This window comes from Rhinolophus hipposideros, assembly GCF_964194185.1.
Source record: "Rhinolophus hipposideros genome assembly, chromosome: 8".
Classification (NCBI taxonomy): Eukaryota; Metazoa; Chordata; class Mammalia; order Chiroptera; family Rhinolophidae; genus Rhinolophus; species Rhinolophus hipposideros.
Window position 1 is genome coordinate 25,010,131 of NC_138054.1, and position 22,043 is coordinate 25,032,173.

The 22,043-nt window shown below is 35.3% G+C and overlaps 1 protein-coding gene across 1 annotated transcript; it reads left to right on the top strand.

Annotated features, from left to right (window-relative positions):
- Positions 1 to 1,224: 1,224 nt before the first annotated feature.
- GCLM (glutamate-cysteine ligase modifier subunit) lies at positions 1,225 to 20,450 on the top strand. The gene is made up of 7 exons (XM_081056766.1): positions 1,225 to 1,746; positions 5,634 to 5,699; positions 6,991 to 7,075; positions 10,012 to 10,071; positions 11,101 to 11,303; positions 12,507 to 12,621; positions 17,152 to 20,450. The coding sequence occupies exons 1-7, from the start codon at positions 1,621 to 1,623 to the stop codon at positions 17,319 to 17,321; spliced, it is 825 nt and encodes a 274-aa protein (XP_080912892.1). The 5' UTR covers positions 1,225 to 1,620; the 3' UTR covers positions 17,322 to 20,450.
- Positions 20,451 to 22,043: the final 1,593 nt, after the last annotated feature.

Below are 22,043 nucleotides of genomic sequence, written 5' to 3' on the forward strand. Positions count from 1 at the left end.
ATATTAGATGAAACCATAGGAACTAGCCATTTCGGTAGATCAAAAATAATCAGTTATCAGCAAATTCATATGGTTTGAACTATCATCTGCCCAGATTGGAGATAGTGAAACACAGAAAGACTAAGCGACCTAAGTTAAAATAGCTGGTACCTGGCTGGTAAAGTCAGGTTTGAAAGCCATACAGGTTTAGGTCAGTGACTAATATGCTATATAAATGCCCAGCAAAGAGGTATTTGCATGAATTCATGCATGGTATTAGAGAATATACAGAAAGTCAAGAAATGATTCCTCAGCACATTCAGCAAAGAATCAAATGTTTACACTAATTAAAATAACCCATGTTTATCCCTGCTTCTGGGATTACCCTTCTCCTCAATGAATTCTTACTCACCTTCATTCAGCCAACAAATATTTACTCAAAATCAGGTTCAATTTCTAACTTCGTAGTAGGAGCTTCTTTTCCATCCCTCCTGTAATTCTTACCAACTGCAATTCATTGCTCTTCTTAATAGCAGTTTGCCTTTTAATACATCTGATTACTATCAACAAAAGCAAGAGTTTCTTGAAGAAAGCTCAATAAATGTTCAGGTTGAGGTGCATACTAAGTTTACCATGTATGAAATTTAATAGGAGTAAAGAATCAGAAACACCTCTAAGGGAATGGATAATAAAATCTTCCCTGATCTCACTGGTTTAAGTATTCTCTTTAATCTGAATTTATCTGGAAACTGCCCTGAGATAGTCTCATATTATTATGTAGTGTTTCCTATGCTTAGGCCTTGTCTGTGGAACTACCGTTTAAGCTTCTCAAGGGCAAAGATGAGTTCTTATCCTTTGCTTTCACACACTGCCCAGCAAATCATGTAAATCAACAGACCTTTAATTAATGGACATAAAGAAAAATTAGCAGTTTGGGGGAAAGCCTTGGAGAAAGAAAATGAAGAGATAGGAAAGAAGAGGCGCTTATGCATTCACACCTGCTTCTGAGAACTAATACCAGCTGGTATTTCAAAGTCTTGGTAGATACTTTCACTGTCATTTTAAAGAGGTGTTTAAGGAAATCACCAGCATGACCGCCTATTGGCTGGGAGGCAAGACGGCGAGGTGGGCGGGCCTGCGCGCCGTCCTCTGACCGGCAGGGGGCGCACTGCCGAGCGCCGGCCCCGCCCCGCCCCGCCCCGCGCGCCCCGCGCCCCGCCCGCCTCCCGGCGCCACGCCCGCCGCAGTCCGAGGGCCAGTCACCCGCGGGCCGGCGCCCGCAGCGCACTCGGCGCCCCGCCCAGCCCGGCTCCGCCGCGGGACGGGTAACGGTTACGAAGCACTTTCTCCGCCGCGATTTCTGCTTAGTCATTGTCTTCCAGGAAACGGCTCCCTCCGTTGGGAGTCAACTCCCGTGCGGCGGCCGCGGGAGCAGGAGCCGCAGCCTTCGGCGCGTCTCTGCGGGCCCTCCGCGCCGCCGCCGCCCGGCCTCCCTCGGGCCCCAGCGCAGGCCCGGGTCCCGCCACGCGGGGCGGGCAGCCTCGCGCCCGGCTCGCCAGCCTCGGGCACCGTGTCTGCGGGGCGGCCTCCGTCCCCGCCCGCGGCCCCATCGCCGCCTGGCCCCCTCTGTCGGCCGCTGCCATGGACACCGACAGCCGCGCGGCCGGGGCGCTCCTGGCGCGGGCCCGCACCCTGCACCTGCAGACGGGCAACCTGCTGAACTGGGGCCGCCTGCGGAAGAAGTGCCCGTCCACGCACAGCGAGGAGGTGAGCGCGGGCGGGCGTCGCCCGCGGGGACACGGGGCTTCCGGGCCTGACCGCGGGCCGCGCCGCGCGGCTCCGGGAGGCGGAGAGGCGCCGGGAGGCAGGGCGGGCGGGCGGGCTCTGCGCGCTCCGGGCTCCGCCGGCCGTGCGGCGCCGCACCCCGAGCTGCGGTTGGGGGCAGCGGGTCTTCGAAAACTTGGCTGTGCAACTTCTCGCCGCGTGCCGCCTGCGTGCGTGCTCATGGCTGATCTCCAAACGCTCAAACCTGTCGCAGCCCCTCCCTGGCTAGGCGGTCGGAAAGGACCCGTGTTTCGCTCGGTTCCGCTCCCTGCCCCGCGCCGTGTCCAAGGGAAAACTAAGTTTCGACATTAGTGTTTCGAGGGTTCAGGTGAAGTCGTAGTCAGAACCCACTGAGCCTTTAGGATGGATGTTGGCGGTGGTTTCTCTGTTGCTGTGCAGCAAATGATTAAACACTCGAATTCAACTGTGGGATACAAAGTATATATTTGTTTTCGAAAGATTAATCTGCCTTTGTTTGCCTAAAGATGAATTAATCACTGGTTTGAAGTGGCAGAGATTAGTCTGGAATCTCATACATGTGTTACCTATTTGTTACATAGCTGGTCATTCCTCATTGACTGCACAATTAATGGCCAAGGCGTATTGGTGGTACGGGACAATTTTAGTATTTCATAATAATAAATAAAGCAAACCTTTAATTTAGGAGCTCTGTGACTTGGGGCCAGTCACTCTCTCTGAGTTGGTAACTTTAAACTTGGATAATACCTTCATCAGATAGTTGGAAAATAATGTATGAAAATGCTCATCGTGCAGGAATTTAAATTCCCTTGTTTTCTGCTTCAGTCAGAAAGATAAATCTTGATTAAAAGAAAAAAATGTCCCAAACTGTGTCATCATATGACGTTATCAATTGTATTTCTAGGCACTGTCTGCTCTTTTACGTAAGATGTTGGTGATATGCTTTGCAGCAGCACATGACATCCCTGAGTATGCAGTGGACCTCTGCCCAGGTCTGGTGTTGGGAGTGGGCACCCATCAGGAGATGGGAACTCTTGGTTGTAGCTTTAATAGGAATCAGTATCTGTACCATATTCTGTGTCCAGGGTCCAGCTCAGTTGGTATGTCTTGTTTTCTTCAAACCACCCCACTTGGACTGTTTCTTTCAAAGATAAATATTTCTGTAGTTAGTTCTAGACCTTTATTTTCCCCCAGAGCTGCTGGTTCAGGGCACCATTTTGCATGTATATTGATAACATTGAGTGAAATTTTTTTCTCTCTTATCTCACTATAACACACTCTAAAATGGTGGCTTTCCAAGTTTTATTTACTGCAAACCCAGTGAGAAATGCATTTACCTTGCAAATCCAGTTCATAGTTTTATATGTATCAAAGGTTTTGTGAAAGACTATTAATCCTTACTGTATACTATATATTCTGATTTTTTTCCTTATCCTGTTTTAAAAATTTTTTTTAAACTTGATTTCTTAATGTAGGAATGAGTCACACCCCACAGTTTGAAAAATTTGTTCAAAAGGCTAATTGTGTGTTTTACTTTGGGTGCAGCATAAGAAGGACAAAACTAAAGAAATTGGAAAACTTGAAGATATGATAACATATTGTAGGGAAAATATGACAGCTTACTTAGAATAGGAAAGGCATGCTTTGTTTCCATGTAAAAAAGAACTTTGTAACAACCAGGCTTCAAATTGGGATAGGCTGCTTGAAACAGATTAACCTCATTGAGTAAAGAAACTAATAAATCACTCATTAGTGAGAAAATTTACACATTGAGTAGAGAGTTCAATTAAATTTTCCAAAAGGTCTCCTAGTTCTTACATTTGCTGTTTGTTTTTATTCTATGCTCTATGCCCAGAGCTTTTGTTTCACTAGAATTTTATGAAATCAAATCTGTGGGTGTTTTTCTTTAAATGTGCTATTAGAGGATTGTTTTACCCAGTTATTTGTTGTGAGGGTATTTGACCAGTTGAAAAATGTGGTATATGGTATTTTTAAAGCTCTCATACAACCCCAGATTTTACAGTACACTACATTATGATGATACTTATCTTCAGTTTGATACTATGTGATAAGAATGAAGAGAGCAGAGAACAAAAAAGTACAAGGTTAATGTTCAGTCAATACAGATAACGTGTAAAAGATTAAAAAATCACTAGGTTTGTGATGTAGTCAATGAATTTTTCATTATTGTGACATTGGACTGTTCCTTGGTATTTCCTGACATTTTGCAGCATCCAAGGTTAATTAAATAAATGGTTTCAAGAAGGGGGAGAATACTCTGAAAATATATGTATCTTCCTGAATTGAGGAATTCGCCAAGAAGGCCTTTAAGTATACAAATGAGCCATCCTTCCAGAAGAAAATTTCTTGGAATTCTCCCAGGATTTGAGCAAAAGCACTCCTAATAGAATCGTTAACTTCCAGTCGTTTCTGCTGCCTCAACTTTTACTAATTTTTAAAAGAATATTGACTATAATTCTGTCTGGAATGATTACCAACTGATTTTTATCTACGGACTTAGATTTGATTATAAATATATTTCCCGTAAAGATACCTTTTAAACTGAATTCATGTGGGTTATTGTAGGTAACTTAGGACAGGCAAAGCTTGACGTAGGTGACTGTGAGCTCTGAAACTGATAAACCAGTTGTCCCTTGCTTGTATCAGTTTTTATCATAAGCAATCATAGATCACAGAGTGAGTTCAGAAGTTTAGTCTCTGTTGTTGATATTAGGGAAGTGCTTTTGCAATGTAGAGGCTGCTCCTAGTTACTCATTTATTTTTTCATTGATTGTCCATAGAATGCAAAGCACTGTGCCTGCCCTTGGATATTTATAAGGTAGTGATTTCGAACTGCTAGTGTTGCCCATTAGTAGTCGTAAGTCAGTTTAGGAAGTCATGGAGCAATATATTTTTCCTAATTAATAGAATAGAAGCCAGCAGAGTGCCTGGCATGTGGTGAACGTAAATATCATTTTATAAATTTTTTGTTTTTTATGTATGTAGGTTCTCACTCACTAAGTGAATGTGTGCCTTACTTTGGACCACTATCAAATAAGTTTGAAATATACTGATATAATAAATAAAAGATGAATAAACACTTTACTGAATTTGCAATATACTTAATGTTAATTACAATACACGTAATGTTAATGTAAATTCTGTTTGTTTGTTTATATAAGAAAGCGTTGAAGACAGGTTGGAGGTGTACCTAAGTGTTAGGAAATGACATATGGACTGACATTATGCAAGTTAACTTCTGTAAGATATGACTGTGGTGGTTCTCAGACTTTAGATTCCATATTGATTACTTGGGCTGCTTGTTAAAATAAAAGTTCTGCCCTTGTACAGTGATTAAGCAAGTCTAAGATGGAGCTCAGGAATTTGAATTTTAATAAACACCACAGATGAATCTGATGTAGGAGTCCCTCTGGCCTCATTGAGAGAATTATTTGTTTGTCTTTGAGGAATAGAGCATAGGGGTTAATATTCTAGTCAGGCTGCCTGGGCTTGAACCCATGTTCCTCCACTTATAAACTTTATTCTTGATTTTTTTTTGTTTATGAATGCTCTTATGTCTCAAAAGTTTGCTTAAATTTTTATTGGTACAAAAACACTTTGAAAGTAATTAGATTACTGCTTTAGGTCAACAGCATTTGAGAATTAACAGTAGGATAAAAACAGATCTAAATTTATTTTTGTTGAAGAAAACAAAAACCTTGTGGAATTACTTGCTTTGTTTGATATTTCCTACTGACATTTTTCCAACTTATCAAATTAAAACATTATTACCATAGAAGTGCAGAAAAAAATAGGTTGGTTAACAGTTTCAAAATACATTCCTTTTGCAGCTTCGTGATTGTATCCAAAAGACCTTGAATGAGTGGAGTTCCCAAATCAGCCCTGATTTGGTCAGGGTGAGTAAAATGTGTATGAAGTAGTCATGTAGTTCAAAGGGGAAGTGGAGTAAGTGCAGGAAATTAATTTCCTCAGTTTTGATAGGGAAGTCAAATAGACAGCATAAAACTTCTTGTGGCTGATATGCTGAGATGGCAGTCTCGCTCCGTAGGCTTCGGCATCAAACAAAATCCGGACTGCGTAGTCAACTCTTCAGCTGGACAAGACACTAGGATTCTCTGCTTAATTCCCACCACAGTTTCCTCGCAGTGTGTTTTTCCAGTTTATATTTGGTCTAGTAAAGGAATGGCTACCAAACAGTTTTGGTTGGTAGATTGCTTTGGTAGAGTATCACCCCAACGATATCGTCACCTGAAATAATTTTTAAAATGTCAGTTTCTGGTAAAACTGCAAGGAACTGTGTTTCATTACATGTCAGTATATGGCTGTTATCATAAATGTTAATATACAGAGCACTCGTAAACCACTCTTTTGGGATTCAACTTAGCCAAAGGCACATAACAAATTACATAGACTGCTTCTTAAAGCATAGAAGAAGTCATGTGCATACTTATTCCCCTGGGCGTACTGCAAATTTATAACTCGATACCTCGTTAGGTAGACATCGATGAATGTGTATTATCAGTTTGTTTTTCTCTGATATGACCATTTATTTATGCATAACCAGTAAACACTTAACTGAACCTCTTATATGAGCCAGACATTTGTAATATGCTCAAGAATTGTGAGAAAGACCACACTGTTTTTTTGTTTTAATCTTGTAAATGTGAGTTATATTCCTGATTTATATGTGCTAAGATTTTAGCATTTTCCTCATAAATTATTTATTATGCATTGAATGGCCTTTACTTTTTTTTATTGCACTCAGAAAAAAATGTTTTGGTTTAAAATGTTTGTAATTAATGTAGAAAGTTTTTAATGTGTCATTGTCAGATGGATAATACTATTTTTCATTAGTTTCTTCTCTAAGTGAAATTATATACTATACTTGTGGTTCTAACTCCTCACATGCCTCACTCCCCTAATTTGTTTGGTTTTGTTGATCATGCGACCCTCTGATTACCTGATCAAAATAAGACACTTTCCCCCAGAGAATGGACACACACACACTCTTTTACCTTTATTTCAGGGCTTTAAAAACCTTATGAAGCCCATTCAGACCTCGGGTAAAGAGCCCTGTTATCTTATGGGTCCTCTGCTTCCCAAAGGGCATTATGGACAGTAGAAAATATACAGCTAATCAGAAACATTAATTTTATATTTATTGTAAACATCATGTGTTTATTATAGGAGTTTCCAGATGTCTTGGAGTGTACTGTATCTCATGCAATAGAAAAGATAAATCCTGATGAAAGAGAAGAAATGAAAGTTTCTGGTAAAGTCCAGCCTTTATAATTCATTATGCTATACAGTGGAAATGGTAGTGAGGTTTTGTCAGGCATGGGAATAAGCCTTGATTTGCTTCTGGTAATGAGTGACTCAGTCACTAAGTGTGGGGAATATAAAGATTCTTTTTAAATGTAATTTTAATGTCAACTCTTAGAGGGAATTAATAGGGGGTCAGTATTGGCTAGTTCAGTGGAATCAGAATAGAACTTCACCTTGTTGTTCTTCACAATGCTTTTATTAGTTCATATGTCAGACTTCAGAGCTGTAGAATGATTAAGGTAGAGGAAATGGAAATAGAGGGAAATCTTAAAGAGTGTCTACCCAAAGCCTTCTCTTCCTGATGAGACACTGCCAAACAATGCTGCGATTACCTGGGAGTATAAAAAGAAGTCTGGGCAGCAAGTTGCATGAAGAGAAATAAAATACATGTTATACCCATTCAACAGATATATCAGATGATGACTTTTCAGAGACTTTGCTAAGCTAAAGGAACGAAAAGATGCACTGTTCTTGCCCTCAACTTATCGTCAGCATAGCACAGTCATTAAAAGCTTGAACTTGACTAGATTGAAATTCCTGTGTGTGCAGACTGGTATAATCTTGGACTAACAAGTTATGTAACCTCTCTGAGACTCAGTTTCCTCATCTATAAAAATGGGGATGCATCTGTTTCACAGGCTTCTTTGTAAGTTGTTAATAGATGAAATAACCAAAGAAGCACTTACCCCAGTGTTTGGCACAAAGTGCTAGGTAGCTATTATTTATTACCATTTGTGGTTGTGCTGTGGTTGTTATTATTTTTATTGGAATGAACATGAAAGATAAGATAGGACATTGTTTTTTGACTAATAATAAGTACCATTTATTGAGTCTTGCTTTGTACCAGGCACTGTACTTGGCACTTTTTGGTTATATTTCTTATAATTCTTAAAACAATTACAAGGTAGGTCTATTATCCCCATTGCACAGGTGACATTAAATAACTTAAAAGTTGTCATACAGCCAGTAAGTGGTTGAACCAGGAATCCATTCAGGTATACCTGACTCCAAAACCCATTTCTTTCTGTTAATTGCACAGTGCTGTTTGAGTTGAAAAGGAAGTCAAAGCAACATTTTCTCTGTGGTTGATTGTAGTTCATCATGGTTTAAATCCATCTTGGAGCTCTTACAAGTTGTTTTCAGTCCCTGGAGGGCTTCGATTTTTTGATAGGTATCAAAATTCTCCCCATATGAAGAGCATTCCTCTCTCTACTTATCTAAAATGGTCTCTTCTTTCAGAGAGACCATTTCAAATGGCACGAATTTATGGCCAGAGTGATTATGGTGGGAGGGTTTTCATAGAGTATAATTATAGGAACTAAGGTGGACCAAAGTGAAGATTGACTCACCTGGTAGAGGAGCTGTGATGTCTTTTAAACAGATAAGTTGTATGAGGAAAGCTATATTTTAGGAAGATTATCTAGCAGTAGAAAGGAAAGGACAAATAAAAGAAATGTATAAAGGAAAATTTGTTGTATATGTTGAGTGCCGGACACTATATAGAATATTTCATTAGCCTGTTTTTTCTTCATTCCCCTTATGGGTTTTCTCTCTTCCTGCTCTCCTACTACTCCCTCTATTTATCTGTTAAATATGTTTAGATTTTTTGAACACCGGATTTATATAAAGTAAATATAAATGTGTAAAGTTGAGTTGAAATTAAGCCAAAGCTTCAGTCCTATAAATATAGAAAACTACTCAACTTTTTCTGGTTGGAGTTGAAGAAAGAAATGCCAATTAATGTGGTCCTGGGTAGGTGTATATTTTACCTACTAAATGAGCAAATATATATGTGTATATTTTTAACAACATTATGTATATTACATATTATGTATATTTTAAATACATTGTATATTGTTAGGAGAGCAACTCTAACTTTTAGTGGTACCAATCTTTTGTATAAAAATAGGAGGTAATAAAATAGAACAAGACTCACAAATAAGCTCATATCTGTTGACTCATCATCACATTTCTGACAATTTGTTCTTGGGAAATGCTTCACCATGATGTTGAACAAAAAGTTACCAAAATGCTTATTTTATTATTACATGTGATAACAAAAAACTGGAACTAACCTAATTGTTTAAAAAACAGGAAATGCAGTAAATTATACCCTATCAAAATTACAGAATAATGTTCAGCCATTAAAGATGAGTATGTAAAATTATTCATTGAAAATATATACAAAGTACACAAAAATCTAAACAGTAATTGCTTTCAGTGATGAGACTTGGCAATTATTTTTGTCTTTCTACTCATTTGTAGGTTTTCCTTATTTCTAGAGGGAATATATTATGATTTTTAAAATTTAAGATAACCAAATACTGCATAGAGATGTAAAAAAACATTTATTATGTAAAGGTAAACCAAATAGAAATAGAAAAAAATATTATACCCTGCTTCGTATGACCAAGAACAAGAAGGTGAGCTCTAAAAAAGTTGTTTAAATGATTGTATTAAAAAGGGGTTATGAACTTTTCCCCCCCAATTTTCTTATTATAAGCAATTTTTATTTAGTCTCTCTATATATTTTAGTTTATTGGGCAAAGTATTAATAATAATATGCTTCAGTAATGTTTAATTTATAAAAATGTATATTTTGAGTAAGTTTCTATATGTATCTGACCTGCCTTCTAATAAATGCGAAATTAGTATTTGCTGTTTTGTTTTGACAGACAGATATTTACTGGCAGTTAACATATAATTTAATTACAATGGAAATATTCTTTTATGTCTTAAAATGAGAACTGTAAAATTATGTGACTACGAAAGAAGAAATAATTTTTTCAAGGTTGTCCATCATCCTAGTATTACCAGAATTACTACTGTATAGTAGAATGTTGCCCAAATGTAGTAATCAGTTTTATTTTCTTTATTACCCAGCAAAACTGTTCATTGTAGGATCAAACTCTTCATCATCAACTAGAAATGCAATCGACATGGGTAAGCAAACATTTAACTTTTTATCTTTATAATGGACTTCAAATTAGTATAGGTGTATTAATTATGTCTTGTGTTTAGGTCCACATAAAAAAGAAAATGAGCTCATACCGATTTTACCTTTAAAGTTGTAGCCTAATTTCTTACAGCTTCTGTATAATCATATCAACTTACGTGGGGTCATATTTTGATATATAAGAGGAATATAAAAGATGTAACGTAATTAAATGTCAACTATATATTTGGAGATAGAAATTCTCCTTAATGATATTCTTAGCCCTTTTAATACTACAGATGAAATACCAAAAACAACAAATGATCATTTTTATCTATTTTCAGTACTTGGTTTAGGCTATTGTGGTATTAAAATAAGTAAAAATAATACTTTTAGTATTTTTTCTTTTAAAACATTCTTCCAGTATTTATATCCATTAACAGTTAAATAATTAATTAGCTCTTTAATATAAATGTAGAGTGAACAGTAATCATTAAAAATAAACTCTTAAATTATTTTTGTAGAAATTATCTACCTCTATAAATATAGGTTATAGACATATGGAAATATAGACCATAATATAGAAATATAGACCATAAATTCAGTTTTTCAGAGTCTCAACCTTATTCTTTACTATGACTACCAATTACAGAATATTAGGTCAGAATTCTTGTGATCATCCATATGAGATACTAGAACTAGAGAAGAAAATGTTACAAAGATGAGGAAGCTACCAAAAAATCTTGGGGCCTAGGAAAAGAAGAGTCCTGTTCCCCCAGAAAAGAGCCTATAGTAGCTGTCAATTTCCCAGAAGCAGGTCACAGAAACCCACAGAGACTAAGTAGATGAATGAGCACTTATACTTTCTTAAAAGATGGAAACGACAGGTAAATTATGAAGCTGAATAAAATAATCTGTTATATAGAAAACTAGTGAACATTTTGGACAGAATTCAGTGGGATGCTTGAAGGATGTTAGAAATACTTGTTTTATCACATAACAAACATTCATCCTCTTTGTGTTTTCCTTCACATCAGCCTGTTCAGTCCTTGGAGTCGCACAGCTGGATTCTGTGATCATTGCTTCACCTCCTATTGAAGATGGAGTTAGTCTTTCCTTGGAGCATTTGCAGCCTTACTGGGAGGAATTAGAAAACTTAGTTCAGAGTAAAAAGATTGTTGCCATAGGTACCTCTGATCTAGACAAAACACAGTTGGAACAGCTGTATCAGTGGGCCCAGGTAAAGGATGGCTAGATCACGGGCACTCTGGGAGGGGCCTGTCTCTTACAGTCTTCCTTGCCTACTGTTGAGCATCACACACATAATGGACGCTCACTGTGGGGTGACTATTCCAAATGTCAGAGTTTTGAGGCAGGCTTTATATACAGTCTTGGATTTTTTTCTCAAGTATATGTCTAATTGAACTTAATCTAATTTAAAATGAATGACAAAAACACTAGAAATGTATATCGAAGGATTCATATCCAAATGAATTAAGGCTATTTCCTTTCGTTTTACATATGTGATAAAAATATTACATTTTTCTTCAGGTATTATTAGGCCATGGTTGCAATTTTCTAAGTAAGGGAATATCATACAAAACAAACATTTTGCCGACTGTTACCTAAAGGTATGTAAGACTTAGTTCGTACAACTTGATGTGGAGTGGGTGTCATAAATTACTCACTGCCACTGTCTGGCCTAATAACGTACAAATTATTAGGGAAGCTGCTTTTGCCCTTCCCTAAGTAGTATTTTGCCCTTACATTCTGTATTTTTCTTTATTCCTTTTCATCCCCAGCCTTGTCCTTTTCAGAGCTTTCAATTTCTTACGGACAGGAAGACCCTAGACAGAGAAAATGTCCTTTCTTTCTTTGACTTTGTGGTAGACGGAATGTGGCTAAGAGCCTGCTGAAGAGACTTGGGTGTTACAGATGCACATGTGATTAAGCAGAGGAGCTATCAAAAATGATCTAATTCTTCTTTTTTTCAAAATGTGTCTGATGTTGTACTTTAACATTAAATGTGCTTATCATTTGTATTTGATCCTCTACCTTTAAGACATATTCCCCATGTCCCTATGTAGCTGGAATCATCACATTCCCTATGTCTGGAACCATCACACTTACAATCAAGTTTGTTTCTAATGCAGATGTATTAGATTGCAGGTTCCAGCAGGAGACTTTTTAATAGTGTAGTACTATATTGACTTTTCCCTAGAGCTATTTTTCCTTTCCCTGTTACCACTAACATGAGTTAGAAAAACATACATTAATAAATATATTCATGTAAAAGTATTTTATAAACTTTAAGCATTGTAGAATGTGATATTTCAAATTTTCTAAAATTGAGTCCTTTTATAGCTTTCTACTTTTTGTAGTACTTAATTTAGTGGCAATACCATGATTCTGTGTTTTGTTTGTTTGTTTGTTTTACTTATAGGTAAAACCAAATAGTAACCAAGTTAATCTTGCCTCCTGCTGTGTGATGCCACCGGATTTGACTGCATTTGCTAAACAATTTGACATACAGCTATTGACTCATAATGATCCAAAAGGTAAGACAGATTTTCATTTACAGAATTTCATCATGAGCTTTTATTTTACTAGTGCTACGTGTTAAAATTTAATTTCTAATTGTGTACAGTGATGTACAATGATGTTACCTAGAACTATTCTTAATGGTTAGTTCAAAACGTATGCCTTTATTTTAGTTTCAGAAAGTTTAGTTTTGTCTTTGTACCAATGAGAAAAAAAGTAAAGTGGTCATTTTCTGAACATTGGTCTGTTGAGGTTTATTTATTAAGCTACACAGAAAGCATCTTTTAAGATATTCTAAATAGTATCATATATAATCATGTCTAGTACAGCGAAGATTGCACGAAAGAGCCACTTAATTAAAGAGGATAAATACTATCTGGAAAAAGAGGCAGATAAAATTTAATGTGAAACTTAAGCATTGTAGGATAGGTAAATGATTAGGTATTTTATTAATCGTTACTATCAAGACATAAATGTTTGGTGCTAATCAAAAACATTATTTGATTAATGAGAATGGTTTGTCTGCCTCCTGGAGAATAATTTTTTTTTGTCAACATTTTACAAGAAAAGGAGGAAAGCTGAAAAGAGAATGTTTTACACTTTTTACTATTTATTAGCAGTCTGCTCCATTCTCATTTTTTCACTGTTTCATTTGGAGGGGAGGAGGCTTTTTTTAGTAAATATATGGGCTCTATAAAACAGTATTTTGAAAGAGTTAAAAGTGAGAAATACAGTATCTTGTGAAAATTTTAAATCTCCATGGCATTTTTATAGAAGTTCTAGTTTGATAAATATTGGCTAAATTATATTTTATAGATGATTTCTGGAGAAAAAACATTCATCTTTTATTTACATGTCTAAAAAGATGGCATTATATTGGTGGTTTGATTCAGTTTATTTTTAGGATGCTTATGGATAACCTCTTAAGACTTTATACTATTTATATTAGCTGTCTTCCCCATTCTCATTTTTCACTGTTTTTTAGGAAGAGGAGGAGGAGTTTTAATAATTACTGTTCATCAGATGCCAGGCGTCATGCTAAATGCCTCAGAGAGATTATCTATTATCGTTACAACAACTGAAATGAGGCATTTTATTGATGAGGAGATAGAGCGTCAGAGTTTAAGAAACTAGTCTAGGTCACCCAGCTGGTAAGGGGCCAAGTTTGAACTTGGACCTAGGTCCTGGCTGAATTTGCAACCTTTTCCCACTATGCTGTACTATCTCTATGATGTGAAACATTAGTATTATAGTACGTAGTCTGAAAACCTTACTTTCTTATCAGTTTCCATTAAATAATACCAATGTAGGAGATAGTAACCTTTGCCTCCTCCTTCCAATAGAGCTTTCACAAGTAAGTAATTAGATTCATTTTTTTAAGAGTCATTTTAGTGAAAATCTAATAAAGAATTGGTATTGGTGATTCATTCTATAAACCATTTAAATTTTAAATTTCTATATGTTGGTAGATATATCAGTTTATCTGTTTACTTTGGGTAGGGGAGGCTCTTCCAACAGTAATTACCAACAGCAGTTGTTACCAACAGCTAATGGATGAGTCTGTAACCCATTCTAGTTCCACTTGAAAAATATCCTATTTCCAATAGGAAAGGAAATAGGAAAAGACTAAGGTGTCTAGTACTTTATTTCCATGTTATCTAAATGTTGGCGTGTGGATTATGTGCCAATGCATCATTGTTATGGCAAAATATATGGTATGTGTATATGACAAGAGAGATTTAATCCTTATTTGTATGTTTTTGTTTTACTGACATAATTTGACACTTGAAGTTTTAAAATTTTAATTCTAAACCCTTTAATTAAAATTTATAGGCTGATCCTGCATATATCATTAATGAATTTTCATACACTTGGATCTGTAAATTAAGAGATACTTCTCTTAAAAGATTTGTTGTGTTTACTGATTTGAAGGAGTTAATAAAAATATGAATTAAGTATGTATGTAGTTAAGTATGTAGTTAAGTTATAGTAAGTTAATGAATAACATAATTCTCTAATTTTGTGCGGTTGATGTAAGAAACATCCAAAGCCATAGCGAATTTTTGTAAGAGTTTATTTGAGCCAAACTGACGACAATGCCAGGAAGCATGATCTCACATGCTCTGGAGAAAGACAGTTTTGTGATTTCTTTTTCACATTCAGAATTAAGGAGAATTAAGAAAGCGTACATGAAGGTGGGATAAAACAAGGCAGGGGTTGGACTCCAGGATAATTGATAAGATTATGTGCTCTCTTGAGGGTGGTGAGGTTTCCAAGAGGTCTGAAAAAAAGGCATTTAAAGATGTGTTAACCTAGATGCATAGAAACAATGGACAGGGCTTGCTTAAGGAAAAGATAAACCTTTCACTAAGAAGTTATGTGCCTGGGACATGATTTCCCAGTTAGGAATGGCCTGCTCAGTTAGAAATTTATGATCAGATCACCCTGTGAGGTTACTTTCAGTTAGATTTATTGCAGTGCCCCTTGTCATCCACAGCGCTTTTTTTATTTTAGTTTTTTTTTAGACAACCAAGTTGTAAAATATTTAACTCTCCTTTTCATCTAAAATAGAATTTTGTTTATAAGTCCCCTAAAGACCTACCTCTGTTTTAAAACTACCTTTACTCCTCAGAAAGTGTTTATTTTCCATTCCTCTTTGTACTAGAAGTTGCGGCAACAGTTTAACTACAGTCAGGATAAAATTGTGAAGTAGGTGATCCTGATTTAGAACTGTCCCCTTTTTATTTGCTTTACCCCTCCCCCAACTTCCATTAAATCTAATCTGTATTATGCCTCATTCCCTCAAGGTTCTCTTCTCTGTTAAACAAATCCATGTTAATGTTAACTTTTCCAAAGAGACCTTTGCATTCTGTTTATGAAAACTACCATTTACTAGCTGTGGCAGGTTATCTAACCTCTCTGCCTCAGTTTCCCCCCTGTAAAGGGGGATAGTATTACCTATCTCACAGAGTTAACGTGGATTCAATGAATTAATACATGTGAAGTACTCAGAAAATGTGCCTGGCACATGATAATAAGTAACATTTACTCAGAGTTTACTCTTGATGCTGTTTCAATATCACAGCAGTTCATTTGGGGCAAATGGGGTCCTTTAGTGCTCCCAAATCACATTGTGTAGATGGTCACTTTATTTGTATAGTTGGTTCTGACTCCGGTGGAATCTTTCCATATTGAATGATTTCTTCAAAAGGCACCTACTATATACCAGGCATTGTTTCTACATACCAAGTCAGACAAATCCCAACCCTTATGGAATTTATATTCTGATGGGAGGAAACAAACAATAATATAACTGGTAAATGTGATAAATGGTGGTATATGCTATGGAGAAAAGTTGGCTGAGAGGGAAATGTGCCCAGGTTAGGAATTGTTGTTTTACATAGTGTGCTATAGGAGGCCTCTCTGCTAAGGTGTCATTGATCAGAGACCTGTGAGAAGGGAGAGACCCATGTGGGTATCTAGAAGAAAAGTGTTCAGGGAAGAGAAAGAAGCTGATGCAAAGCCCCCAAGATGTGAATGTGCTTGAGGATTTCAGGATACAGTTATGAGGCTAGTGTAGCTGGAAGTAAGTAAGTAGTGTAAGTAAGTAAGTAGTGTAGCTGGAAGAAGTAAGGAGGGGAGTGGCACATCAGAGCAGTATTAGAGGGCTTGGACAGGATGTGGAATTGGAAAATCATGATTTCATCAAATAGATGCAAATTAAAAGATAACCATTGGCAAAGGTGCTTCAAACGATTGCCGGTGCTCCTGAGGACATGGGTAAGATTGGCACTCTAACATTATCAGCTGCTGGTGGAAGCCTTTCTGGAAAGCAACTGGCGATATACTGTGTATCAAATCTTCAAAATGTACTTTCACTTTGACCTTGTCATCCCATAACCAGGCATGCATTTTAAGGAGGGTCATCATAGCATTATTGTTGTTAGCAAAACATTAGGAAAAACCTAAATTTTTCAGTCAACAATAAAGAAATGTATAAATTATGGTATCTATATGATGTAATATTAATAGGGAGAATTATTAAAAGTGCTTTCACAGAATATTTAATTACATGGGAAGTATTCATAATATAAGTGGGAAAAAATCAGTAAATTAGGCTGTAACTACAGTATGGTTTCTAGTTTTTAAGATATTGAGAGAGAGATATAGAAAACAAGTGGGAAGGAAACACATGGTAATAGAAGTGGTCCATCTCTGATTGATAGAATGATGAGTAACTTTTTTCTTCATTGTACTTTCCTGTAGTTTCCCTCGCAGTACATTAGAATCACCTGAAGATCTTCAAAATATACAAATACCCAGAAGTTATGAATTAAATAGGCTGGGGTACAGGTATAGCTACTTTCTGAAAAACTACTGGGTCTTTCTGATATTCTGGTTCAGTTTCACAGCACACATTAAGAGTAAGCGTATTTTATATTCAGTTTTGAGATGTTTCTTTTGTTATGTTTAAATGCTTTCCTAACTAAATAGTAAAGTGCTTTTGTTTTCAAATTTAACACATTTTACTTGTCGTTTGTTTTAAGAACTGCTTTCTGAAGCAACCTTCCAAGAAGCTCTTCAGGAAAGCATCCCTGACATTCAGGCACACGAGTGGGTGCCACTGTGGCTACTGAGATATTCAGTCATCGTTAAAAGTAGAGGAATTATCAAATCAAAAGGCTACATTTTACAAGCTAAAAGAAGGGGTTCTTAACTGTGACTTAGGATCATAACCTACTGACTTGTATTTTCCTTGAATATAAGATAAAATTGAGATGTGTAAAAATCTAATTACTGCATTGTCATTGAGGCAGATATCCTTTAGTTATATTTCACAATATGTTATCTGACAAACTTTGAATACTTCTCTTGCTTCCATATCAGTTCACTTACATGAACCACTGTATTGTTTTCATTAAACTATTGTTTTCTAATTGAAATTGTCTATAAAGAAAATACTTGCAATATATTTTTCCTTTATTTTTATGACTGATAGAAATCAAGAAAATTTGTTGTCAGATATATTTTGGCCTAGGCATCAGGGTAATGTATATACATATTTTTTATTTCCAAAAATTCATTAATTGCTTCTTATTCTATAGTATAACTGAGCAATTTAATTACTATTGTTAAAACTGAAATACTGGAAGATATTTTTCCTGTAGTTAATGATTGTGTCTCAGACTAACTGGAGTAGCTGGGATCTACACAGTAGTGTAAATAAAATTCATTTATTCAATACATGAATAGAAGCAAATTTTTTTTTAAGTTTGTTTACTAACTTAATAACCTTGCTTGCAGTTTACCTATAATAATTTAACCTTGTATTCTTGTGCCATATTTTCTCTTGGTATTCTTTACAAAGACAAACCAAAGTATATCTAAAAAGGAGACAAGCAGCTTTGAAATTATCATTTGGGGGTTTTATAAAAGCAACTATTATCACCTCCAGATTCTTTTTAATTCTTGATCTATCCTTAATAATTTGCTAGTCATTCAAGAATATCCAACAAGTATTGAGCACCATGTGCTGGGCATTGTGGGCTCTGGACACAGGAGGGACACAGGCATTAAGAATCAGTTGTTAAATATGTGATATTTGTTTTCCACTAATAACTGACTACGAGGGACTAGCAGCCAGAAGAAGGGTGCAAAGAGTCTTTAATTTAGGGCCGATGTTGTCTATTTAGATAACTATTTGAGATATGGACTTAATTATTTAAAAGCAAACTATATAATAAAAACTTTAGGGCTAGAAGACACTATAGACCATTTGATGTAATTCCTTATTAATTTAAGAACCAGAAAATAGCAAATAAATAAGCTGTGACCTTTGATCTATACTATAGATCTCCTTAATTCTATAAATTTGAAAAGTTCTTCAAAAATCTCTTGTATCTCAATCAATACTTTTAAACCATGTATTTTCATATATGGTTTATAAAATTAAGCTATCTATCTATATATATATAAATTAATATGTAATCTGCCCAACTTTTTTCAACTTAGGAAAAAGAACTGTGGTTCCGTATTCAAAGTAAATACACTTTTCCTATCAGTAAGGTTTTGTGGTTTAGCTGTTGGATAATTTGATTATTAGAATTATCATGTGAAATTAGCTGATTTACCTGTTAAAACTTGTTTAGACTTTGAGCTTTATATAATCTTTAATTAATTGTATGTAATGTTATTGAATGTATATAGTTAACATTTTTATTTGGAAATGTACAACATTTTTCATGTAACATAAGTCTTAAACAAATGCTCATTTTAATTTAGGCCTATACAATGAGTTGGTCGATATTTTAAGAGGAAATTTTAATATCACATTTATTGTTTTTAAAACCTAGACTTACAAAAATAGATTGTTTGAAGGGTTATTTTGAAAATTAAAAAAAAAAAACAAAAAAAACTTACATTGCTAATAAACTTCAGAGGAGGTTTTTTGTGTCCCCACTCCTGACAAAGAAACAAGATTATAGATTGATTTTGTGAAGGGGATCATGTATGGAATTTTTAAATGAGTTTTTTGTTTGTTCCACCTCTCTATACCTTTAATTTCTGTTCCTTTAAAAAAAAAACTGATTTTTTAAGGCTTTATAATTTTCCAAGTTCATGTTCACATTTCTTTTTTGTGACTTATCAGAAAATAGCCGATACTTTTTAAATATTTAAGGTCTTAATGTTTAAAAAGCCATAAAATAAAGAACAGTGATACTACCAAATGATTGCTTAAAGCTATCAATAGTATCTATAACAGATATGTTTTCAGGGGAGATGTATATCCAGTGACCCAAGGTAGAATGAATTGATACAATTGGTTATTTTCAGTAAACATGAAAAGAAACTGCAGTTTATTATTACATTTCCAAAATAAACTGGAGCCTTACTTTAACAAAATGTACTGTACCTCTGAGTTTGTTCTGTAATAAGTCTATCTTGAATTCCCATTCAACAAACTAGTCACCAGAAGGAGCAAGGTGACTTATAAAGTATGTTCACATGGTGTAAATTTTGAAGACCACTTCAAAATTGTGCCAGTGTGCTAGTAAAGTATTCGTTTAGGGATGACCCGTGCTAGAACTTGAATACCAAATAATAGCTAATAATTTTCCCATTCTCAGAGATCACTTAGACACCTATATGTGAAATAGAAAATAAAGTTATTCTATTTTGAATGGATGGTTCAGACTTTTCCCTACCAAAGCCAAGTAGTAACTGAAATAGAATCTTGATTTTCAGTGATTAAAGATCCAAGGCTCATTTAATTACATCTCTTTTCAGAAAAGATTTTCTTTCTAATTTTTCCACCTAGCATTTTCAATATTTGGGAATGTGAATTATAAATTTATTATATATTAACTGACAGTTTATCTTTCTGCCAGTTGTACATTTAGAGTAATTTGAAATTGTTTTCATGAGATTTAAACCATTTCTGTTTTTATACTGAAATATACCAACTTATGATTCTGAACCTATTTTTTAAAAGCTAACTTCCTAATGTACCAGAACTTGTACCTGTCATTTTCCTATAAAGTTGGTGATGGGATGGGATATGTTAGTTTTATTGTCAGTTTTATTTTTGAAAAATATGTAACATAACTTTTCCCTACCAGATAATTCTAGTTTTATGTATCTGTAGTGGTGTACTATAAAATACAGGCAAAATATAAAGCATTATTAATATTTTACTTTTTAATTTTATGTATGAATTTAATTAAAGTGTTTAATTAACTGAGTTGTTTAAATAGTTGGAAGCATCCTGAAACATATTGATTTTGAACTCTTTGAACTCAAACTGAGTAGGATTTGAAAATAAATTATGAATAATTTTTAAATATCCCAGCCATAAAGCTATGCGTGCATTCATTCAACAGATTTATCGTGTGCCTACTGTGTAACAGGCACTGTGCAAGGTATTGGCAGATAGCTACAGAAATGAAAAAACAACCCGTCTTCAAGGAGCTTAGTATATTTGGGAGGAGAGAGAGGGCTGTACATGAACCAGAGCAGTAAAAGGCTACATCTGATCATGGTAGCAGTGGTGTAGGGATTGGGGGAACGTGGAAGGAAGTGGGGCTGGGAATTATCTATTTTTACAAGGCTCCCCTGAAGAAATTAGCCTTAGGGTTGGATCAGAGGAGGAGGTATGGGTGGGCATTGTGTCCAAAGGCCATTTTTTGCCTGGTCTGTAAATATGCTTTTGTTGAATGAGGAACAGTTTATTTGTAAACTTAAGAAATTCAGTGAAAACAGTTTCTTCAAGAGCTTATTCTTATCATATAGAAAGGAATGTCTTCTGTTAAGACAAGAGTAGCTACTGTTGGAAAAGTCATTTTTATAAAAGACTAAAACTTGCCCAGATCCCCTAACTATATCAGGATATAGCTTTACGTAGTTTCCTACCAAAAAAGTCAAAAACTTAATATGTATCCATTAGCAATGAATAAATGTATAAAAAGTCATACAACATTTTTGTGTGTGTGTGTTGGTCCGTTATTTTAAGGTTCATATTTTAACAATACACATTACTTATTTTGTTTGACTCAGCTCTGTTTTCTCTGTCTTTGCTCACTGTTGATTCTTGCATCCTACTCCATTTATGTTCACTTTTTTTCTGAAGTATGTTCTTAGTAATTACCAAAGGACTTTGGGCAGTAAACTTTAGGTCCTGTTTGTCTGAATATGTCTTTAGTTTGTTCTCAATCTTAAATGATGATTGGACATTATAAAATTCTGAGTTTCCAAATACTTTCCCTCAGCAACTTGAAGATAATATTCCATTGACTTACAGCATACATATATACTCTTGCTAATGAAAATCTTGATTTCCTTCCTAGAAATAGTGTGTTTTTCTTGCTTGCTTTTTTATTTTTAGTTGAAAATTTCAACTTATTTTGATGTGTATAGAATTAGAACAAAGCAGGACAATTAAAACTGGCTGCAAAGTTTTTTGATAATCAAAGAAGAAAACATTGACAACTGGATTTAATTAAAATTTAAATCTTCTGTTCTTCACAAGACACTTAAGAAAATGAAAATGCAAGCCATTGACTCGGAGGAAATATTTTCTAATATGTATTTCTAATGAAAAATAAATTGGACATGATCAAATTTTTTAAAAATTTCGCTTCAAAAGACAACCCACAGAATGGGGAAAAATATTTATAAATCGTACATCTAATAAGGAACTTGTATCCAGAATGTGTAAAAGACTCTTACAACTTAGTTACAAGACAACCCAATAAAAAATAGCAAAAGGTTAGAACAGATTTTTCTCCAAAGATAACATATGAAAAGCCAGTAAGAACATTAAAAGATACTCAACGTCATTACTCATCAGGAAAATGGAATTTAAAACTACAATGAAAACACCCGTAAAATAGCTAACATTTTAAAAGACCAACAATATCAAGTGTTGGTGAGGGTGTGGGAC